At 47.4% G+C, this 9,190-nt stretch overlaps 1 protein-coding gene across 1 annotated transcript; it reads right to left on the bottom strand.

Moving 5' to 3' along the window:
* Positions 1 to 588: 588 nt before the first annotated feature.
* Positions 589 to 7,415, bottom strand: LOC150068817 (CD209 antigen-like protein E). The gene is made up of 7 exons (XM_090329190.1): positions 7,397 to 7,415; positions 7,195 to 7,281; positions 6,890 to 6,979; positions 6,456 to 6,548; positions 3,076 to 3,227; positions 2,053 to 2,162; positions 589 to 986 (listed from the first exon to the last, which is right to left on the bottom strand). Exons 1-7 carry the CDS (start codon positions 7,413 to 7,415, stop codon positions 836 to 838), a joined length of 702 nt encoding a protein of 233 aa, XP_090185316.1. The 3' UTR covers positions 589 to 835.
* Between the last annotated feature and the right edge of the window lie 1,775 nt (positions 7,416 to 9,190).

The following is a 9,190-nucleotide window of genomic DNA, read 5'->3' as shown; positions in this document are numbered from 1 at the left end:
AAAAACTCAGGGACGGTACCCCAATCCTGAATTCTAGCCCTAAGATCAGCACACACACACACACACACACACACACACACACACACACACACACACACACACACTCAAAAGAGTTCTAAAATAGCCAACCCCCACTCCTTTAAGGAGATTGGTAGATAGGGCTGAAAATTTGAACCCCTTAATCTTTCTGCTGATCAGCCCTATTCTGACATTTATTAATTCCACCCCATATCTTTTTCTTCTCTCTTGGTCATGGGACTTGATCTCAGTGCCTGCATGTTGTCCCTGAGCTCTTCAGGCTCAAGACTACCGCCCTACCCCTTGAGCCACAGTACCACTGCCAGTTTTCTGGAGGTTAACTGGAGATAAGAGTCTCATGGATTTTAGTGCCAAGGCTGGCTTTGAACCGTGATCTTCCATCTCAGCCTCCTGAGTAGCTAGGATTACAGGCGTGAGCCACTGTACCCCACCCAAGTCATCTTATTAAAGTAGCATCAGCAGGCTCCCTCTAAATAAATAATAAATACATCGTTATCACTGGGAAATCCAGAGGAAGACCAACCACATGTTTATTATATCATGGGAAAGAGGGCATGGGAAAGGACAAGGCCAACAGAAGGGTTCTGACAACCCCAGTTGACTCCAAGGGGCAAGGAGGACAGAGCAGGTTGAAGTCCCACCCACAGTGGATGTCCAAAAAGACAGAGGAGAGCACCAGAGCACCAGAGATACTGTTAGAACCCCAATGGCCCCCACACACCGTCAGGGATCTGGTAAACACTTGTGTAGAGTTCTGCCATTGAGGGATGGAGGCCCTTTGGGCTTTGAGAGACCATTACTTGGGGGAGCAGGGACTTGCAGATTTCTTGCAAATCCAGAATTTCTTTTCATCACAGCTGGCATCATTCCAGCCCTCGTCTCTAAATTCCACACAGTCTTGTCCCCCATAGTTGTTGGGTTGTCCTTTTTTCCAATACTTCATTAGCCTGTAAAATACAACCACAGGTTAGTAAGTCTCTTATCTCATGCCTGTCCTTCTGTAGGCCTATGGTAGCCATTTCTTGTTCAAACTCTGGTAATATACCTAAGTTTTTTAACCTGGTACTCGGATGCTTGTGGTCTTATTAAGGATGAAGTTCAGAAACAACTAGCTAAGGGTGTCGCTTAGAGGAAGAGTGCTTACGTAGTGTGGGTAAGGTCCTGGGTTCAGTCCTCACCATGATAACACAAGAACAAAAAGACACTGGGCACTGGATGTCCTGTCTGTAATCCTAGCTACTCAGGAAGCTAAGATCCAAGAATCTTGGTTCAAGGCCAACTAGGGCTGAAAAGTGCATGAGACTCTTAGCTCCAATAAACTACTCAGAAAAAAGGCAGAAGTGGAGCTGTGGCTCAGGTGGTAGAGTGCTAGCCTTGAGCACAAAGAGGAGAGGAAGAAGAAGGAGGGAAGGGGGAAGGAAAGAAGAGAGGAAGGGGACAAGGGAGAGGAGGAGGAAGAAGAAAGAGATCAACTAATCCTAAACTCCATATCCCAAACCACCTCCCTTAGTGGTTGTAACTGAGAACCCAAATGCACCTATTCAGAACTAAATGCCAGACAATTAAGAATGGAGCCTATAGAACCCATTGCAAGCTTCAAACTACTCAGACCTCAGCCTGCATGCCCCATCTCCCCTACACTTTTCCTAAGGCACCAGGGCGAAGGCCTCTGCCCACAGCTCCTCTGCTCCCTGGGTAGAATGAGGACTTTGAGCTACCTTCTCACTTTGGGGGGGGGGAGAGAAGGGGGAAGGAGAGTCCTGGGGCTTAAACTCAGGGCCTGGGCACTGTCTCTGAACTCTCTCGCTCAAGGCTAGCATATGGCAGTGTGTGGTGAGGAGCTCGAATAACAGGCGTGAGCCACCAATGCCAGGCGCTATATTTCATCCTTACCTTCACCCTGGCATGAACACCTGATTCCACCTTCAGGCCAGGAAGAACAGTGAACTGAGAGTTACAGAGACACACCTACCTCCACCCTGCACAAACCTTAGGGCAACCGCCTATGTTTACCTGCTGGCCAGGGGTGAGCCATCTACCCACTTCCACAAGTCTTCCTTGTTGAGGTCTGACAGCCCCATCCAGGTGAAGCCTCTTTTCTTAGAAGTCTGCTGCAAGAAGCTCTGGGGAGAAGAAGAAAGATTCAAAAGGAAGCTCTGCATCCTCTTTTCTATACCCCACCTTGTGTCTCCCTTTTAGTTATGTTGGTCATGGGGCGTGAAGTCAGACCCTGGGTACTGTCCCTGAGGTTTTTCTCTCAAGGCTAGCTCTCTACCACTTGAACCACACCTCCACTTCTGCCCTTTTTTGTTCAGTAGTTAATTGGAAATACAAGTTCTCCTCCATCTTTCTGCCAGAATTGGCTTGAGAGCATGATCTTCAGATCTCAGCTTCCTGAGTAGCTACGATTACAGGCCTGAGCCACCAGTGTCAGGCTCATGACTGGTTTTGACCAGCTAGAGCCAGATTGCACCAGTTGGTCATGAATGATCACACACACCTCCTCTTTTCACTTCCCATTGAGGGATGAACCCACTGATGGTGGGAAATCTTCCATGCTGTGAGTGTTTACACCAGGGAACTTGGCAAACATAACTCACCAGGACTCTTGAGCTCTCTAGAGCAACTGTTACACCAACCAAGATGGCTGCCATTCCAAAGTGTTCTAACTGGGACCCAGTGGCTCACCTCTAGCTACTCAGGAGGCTGAGATCTGAGGATCTCAGTTCAAAGCCAGAGTGGGCAGAAAAGACCCTGTGAGACTCTTATCTGCAATGAACCACTGAAAAACCAGAAGTGGCGATGTGGCTCAAGTGGTAGAGTGTTAGCCTTGAGCACAGAGAGGCTCAGGGACAGCACCTAGGCCCTGAGTTCAAGCCCCACCTCGACTGATCAAAACAAAGTATTCACCATGATCAGGACCTTGGTGTGTCTCTTTTAAAGACACCCAGGCCATGCTCCTCCACTTTCTTCTCCATTTCTGGAAGAAGTGTGTGTGTGGTCAGCTCATGTCCACCCCAGCTGGCTAGGGAGTACCTGCTCCTCATCCCTCTCAATGATGACGAGTTGAGCTCCCACTTCCTGGCAGGCAGTGATGGAGTCATGCCAGTTCCGTTGGGAATTGGAGAAAAAGTAACAATGTCCTTGGAAGAAGGTCCAGTCCCAGGAGCAGGGCCGGCACAGGAGGTCTGTTGAAAGAGATGGGTCAGGCTTGGACCTATCTGTGGATTTTTTCTTCTGGTCATCACGAGAAAGGACGAATTGGGCAAAATGAAGCCTGGCAACTGAGAAACATGGAGACATTTAACAATAGTGTCTTTGCTTCAAAGGGAGACAACAGGATGCCTTCCTTCCTGAGGGATGCATTTCTCAACCTCAGTATGGACAGTTATCTGACAAGATGTATGCTTACCTGAGAAAAATGCTCCCCTCAAACTTAAGCCACCTCCTACTCAAATTGCAGCTAACAGGACAAGTTGTTTATCTCAAGGACAAGGATCTGTAATATGGCAGGATGCATTTGGGTTTTTGTTTGTTTGTTTTTTTAGTCTTAGTGTCGGGGAGATGTATAGAGGGGTTGCAATTCAATTTGTAAGGCAGTGAATACATACATTTCTTTCCAAAGAGTGTTACCCATTCCCATGTTTTTCTCCTACTTTCTCTCCCCCCACCCCTCCCAAGTTGTAAAGTTCATTTCCAACATTTCTTCTTGTGAATATCCTCTTACCCTGGGTCACCCTTTGTCCTTTGTCTCATCATCTTGTTTTTCCATTTCCCTTCCCTAATTCAAGTAAATAAATAAACATATATATAATACAGCAGGTACCAAAGTCAGATATGGTAACAACAGGGGATAAAGCATAAGGGAGAAAAATAAAGAAAAGAAACAACTTTTGAAAAGCACAACCACAAAGCTAAACCTCTTGGTTCCATATCCTGGAGTTCATTTCCATTAGTCTCATCCTGTTTGCCCATATGTACATAGCTTTTGAGCTATTGTGATCTTCTGCTAGGAAAAACCTAGATACATAGTAATGAATGCAAATGAGGGAAACCATGTTCCTTTGGGTCTGGCTTATTTCACTTAATATGGTTTTTTTCCAAGTCTTTCCATTTCCTTATGAATGGCGTGATGTCATTCTTTCTGATGGCTGCATAGAATTCCATTGGGTATAAATACCACGTCTTCCTGATCCATACGTCTACTGAGGGGCATCTGGGTTGGGTCCATATTTTAGCTATGGTAATTAATCCTTGGAATAGGTCAAAACTTTCTTAATAAAGGACTAGAAGCACACAAATCAAAGAAAGGTTGGACAAATGGGACTGCATTGAACTTCAGAGCTTCTGTATAGCAACAGACATAGCCAGCAAGCTAAATAGAAAGCCCACAGAGTGGGAGAAGATCTTCACTAACCATACAACAGACAAGGGCCTCATATCTACAAAGCTGGGCTAGGTGGCTTACACCTGTAATCCTAGCTACTCAGGAGGCTGAGATCTGAGGATCAAGGTTCAAAGCCAGCCGGGCACAAAAGGACCTGAGACTCTTATCTCCAGTAAACCTCTAGAAAACGGGATGTGGCGCTGTGGCTCAAGGGTAGGTTGGTAGCCTTGAGCTAAGGAGCTCAGGGACAATGCTCAGGCCCAGGGTTAGGGTAGTAGCCTTGAGCTGAAGAGCTCAGGGACAGCACCCAGGCCAAGTTCAAGCCCTATGACCTACAACATAAAATAAAATGAACCTACAGCTCAAAAGATTAAATCTCCCAAAAGATCTCTCAATCTCTCAAAAGAAACAACCACCCCATTAAAAGGTAGACTAAAGACAGAGAGAAACTTATCTGAAGAAATTAGAATGGCCAATAGACAGATGAAAAATGCTGGCTATCTCTGGCATAAAAGAAATGCAAATCAAAACGACTTTGAGATTCCACGTTACCCCAGTTAGAATGGCCATTATCAAGAAATGTAATAGCAGCACATGCTAGGTAGGAATGTGTCCAGAAGGGATGCCTACTATCCTATTGGTAGGAGTGTAAATTTGTTCAGCCACTTTGGAAAGTAATATGGAGGTTCCTCAAAAGACTAAACATAGAGCTCCCCTGTGACCCAGCAATCTCACTCCTGGGCATTTATACAAATGACCACAAACAAGGCCACACTAAAGCTACCAGAACAACCATGTTCATTGCAGCATAATTTACCATAGTTAAGATATGGATGATTCCATCTTCCCAGAATGCATTCTTATCTGGAAAGAATACTACAAATATCGGAATCTCAGAAAGTAATACCAGGAGTGATTACAGCAAATATAAAACACCTCTCTTTGCAGCACTTTAAAATCAGACTCACTGCCTAAATACCCCTACAACCAAGAAACTGGGCCCTACTCCCTTCCTCCCTGTTCCCCCACTTTGAGAGCACTCACACGCTGTTAGAGTGCCCTTCTGTTTGTCTGCTTATCTGCTTGCCTGCTTGCTTACTTAATGAATTTTGCCAACATTGTTTTTTTTTTTTTTAAAGGACCTGTGACTCTTTTTTTTTTTTTGCCAGTCCTGGGCTTGCGCTCAGGGCCTGAGCACTGTCCTTGGACTTTCTCAAGGCTAGAGCTCTACCACTTGAGCCTCAGCACCACTTCTGGCTTTTTTTCTATGTATGTGGTACCGAGGAATCGAACCCGGGTCTTCATGCATGCTAGGCGAGCACTTTAACCACTAGGCCAAACTCCCGGCCCGCCAACATTGTTTTTTATCAACATGACTCAACCGGACATTCGTATTCTGCAGTCAAAGTCAAGGATCCTAAGTGAAGAGTCCTTTCCCAAATCTGCATCTTTACCTGCATTTGGTGACAGTGAGGCTTCAACTCAGGGCCTGGGCGCTATCCCTGAGCCTCTTTCACTCAAGGCTAGGGCTCTACCACTTTGAGCCACAGCTCCACTTCCAGTTTTCAGGTGGATCACTGGAGATAAGAGTCTCAAGGATTTTCCTGCCCGGGCTGGCTTTGAATCACAATCCTCTGATGTCAGTCTCATGAGTAGCTAGGAGACAGCGTGAAGCACAGATGCCCAGCCATCTTGGAGACTCTTGTTCCTGGGTCTGTCCAACTTTCAAGCCATCCATCTTTCAACCACCCTTCCTAGACAGAGCACTCTGGGAAATCCAATGTCCTCTCCAATCCCTGAGCCCCTTTCTTAGTCCAGGATAACTCCCACAAAAACACCCCGAAAAGCTCTGGCACTGCTTCTCAGACTGAAAGAGCCCAAGCTTTAGAACACACAACAGAGGCTTAGAGCTTGGTTTAATCAAATGGCTACAACACGGATGGCTCTCTGTCACCTGCAAAAATCATTGCTCCCAATTTGTATATGAAGACACCCAGCACACTGACTTTCTTAGGCCCTGGCCACTCACCCACTCGAGCCTTCATCCCTGTCAATTCCTTGTAAATCACCTCCTGCTTTGAGTGACTCTGCTCTAGTTCTTCTAAATTGGGGACCTTGGAGACTGTTGAGGAAGCAGAGAGAAAAATAAGCTGTGGTTTCGAAACGCCTTCTGTGTGCCATGGCCTGCACAAGGCCTCCAGCCACCCTGTATCCAGGGCCCTCCATCTTCTGCCACTGGGTTTGATGAGGAGGCAATCTCACAGCCACAGGAGGCTCCATCACAAGGTCAAATGGAGACAGGTCAAATGCCACCCCCTCGTCTTCTTCCCTTCTCCTTCTCCCTCCCCTCGACCCTACCAAAGGTGGAACCCTGAGAAGCTTCTAGAAGCTGCTCGGACCCCACTCCAGCTTCACCATCTCCTCCCATCTCAAGGAAGCCCCAACTCTCAGGCATCTCCTGACCTTGAATGAAGATGGCCACCAGGAGTACGGCGAGGACAGTGACGAGAATGAGCTGAAGCAGAAGGGGGACATGGCCTTGACCCCGAAAATCTGCGGAGACAACAGCTGGGGGGTCCTTGGGTGTCCCTGACTCTACTAGGTCCAGGGCTAGTCTAGCTACAGCCTCCTCCTCCTCCTCCTGTCTTCTTCACCCTGTCTTCCTCCTCTTCCTTCATTACCAGATCCCCAGCACCCACCAGGACCAAGATGGAGGCCACCATTCCCCTTCTCAGGACCCAAGTTTCCAATAGGAAACCCTGCCTTACCTGGACAACCCCTGAACCCCCAAGCCGATCGGACTCCAAAGCTTTTTCCAGAATATCTGCTACCATTGGAAATCAGTTCCTCTTCGTCTGATTGAAGGAAGCGTCAGTCAGAGTCCAGACAGGCTGAGACCCCAGCCATCCCCACCCCTGGCCACTGCAGACCCCCCAGTTCCTGAGCCTCCAGAGGCTCTGCCAGCCTCACCCACTTCCTTCATGGTCATGGCTGCCCCTCAGGGTCTAAGGCTGTTGGGAAGTATGGCTTTGATTTGCTCCCGCTGATTCCTGAGCTTTTAAACTCCCTCTTAGTCAGGAAGAGAAACAGGGAACTAGGTACCAGCACCGGAAGAGATGAGAGGAAGGGTCTACACATGCCTTGATGCCATGACAGGCGCTTCAGGTTCCAGGAATGGGAGGGAGCGGTTAGCCATGGGGGCTCCACCCCTGTCTGTGTCTGTCTCTGTTGATCTGTTCCTCTCTCTCTCTCTCTCTCTCTCTCTCTCTCTCTCTCTCTCTCTCTCTCTCTCTCTCTCTCACACACACACACACACACACACACACACAATGGTCCATTCACAGTGATTCCAAAACTCAGGGTGTCTTTCATTTTACTGTTGGGGTGATGTACATCGGTGTTGCAGTTACACTCATCAGGTAGTGGGTACATTACTTCTTGAACATTGTTACCCCTTCCCATGTTTTTCTCCCATTTTCCCTCCTCCCACTCCTTCCCACTAATCTTGTTTTCTCCCTACCTTTCCATTTTCAAATACACAAATAAACATACATACCATATACCAGGTATCAAAGTCAGATACAGTAGCAACCTGACATAAACCTCAGTCAAGAAATCTTTAATGAGAGCAGCCACTTGTTACATGAAGTATCCTTCCCTTCCCTTCCTTCTTTCCTTCCTTCCTTCTTTCCTTCCTTCCTTCCTTCCTTCCTTCCTTCCTTCCTTCCTTCCTTCCTTCCTTCCTTCCTTCTCCATTGCTTATAGGGCTTGAACTCAGGGCTTGAGCACTGTCCCTGAGATTTTTTTTTTTAGCTCAAAGCTAACACTCTATCATTTTGTGTCACAACTCTGTCATTTTGTGTCAGCTTTTTAGTGGTTCTTTGGAGATAAGAGTCTCATAGACTTCCTGCCCAGGCTGGCTTTGAATTTTGATACCCAGATCTCAGCATCCTACATAGCTGGGTTGCAGGTGTGAGCTACCAGTGCCAGCTCACTTAATGTTCTCATATTGTAGGAGGTGATCTGACCCATATGCAGCCCAGACTATAGCTGGGTCATGTTAAGGTATAGCATGATCAAGTTACTGGCTCAAATAACACATGACAATGTGTTGGGGCCTGACCTCCATCTCTGAGGCCTGATTCCAGCTCAGCTGCAATTAAAGGGCTTTGGCCAAACATTCGCTCCTTGCATACCTCTCTTGAGGCATCTCTGTGTACATGACTCGACTGAGCTCCCTGCAGCTGCGGGGGTCTCGTGGGCTTTCCTGCACTTGTCCCGCCCAGTACCTGAAAGTCCCCCCCCAGACCCTTAGTGGTAGCATGGTGGCCCTCTTCCTATTGGCTAGCTACCCAGTTCCCACCTTCTCTCTCCCCAACAGTATATAACTAATGGTCTGACACAATAAAGAGAGAGCAGCAGAGCTCAGCAGAGAGATCTGATGTGCTTTCATGGTTTACTCAACTCCTGACTCAGTGTGGTTTTTTCTTCCCTGGTAATTGGGGGAGGGCTGGGTCATCGATACTTACCATCTCGCCCAGCTTCGGGGGACCTCAGGCTGGCCCTGTGTGTCCCTCCCCGTTCCTGAGTTGCTCCCCAAAGAAGCAACAACAATGGGGCCAGAAAGTGATCTTTGATCACATTCTGAGAGGTGTGGGGGGAGAGACAAAAGGATGAAGTAGAAAGACTCCAAGAAATATCCTAAATGGGAATAACCCAAGTGGATACTAGTAATAGGTAAATGGAAACCAAAGCATCTTTGAG

Source organism: Megascapheus bottae, chromosome 1, assembly GCF_031878675.1.
Source record: "Megascapheus bottae isolate mThoBot1 chromosome 1, mThoBot2.hap1, whole genome shotgun sequence".
Lineage (NCBI taxonomy): Eukaryota > Metazoa > Chordata > Mammalia > Rodentia > Geomyidae > Megascapheus > Megascapheus bottae.
This window is presented reverse-complemented; position numbering and strand designations above follow the sequence as displayed.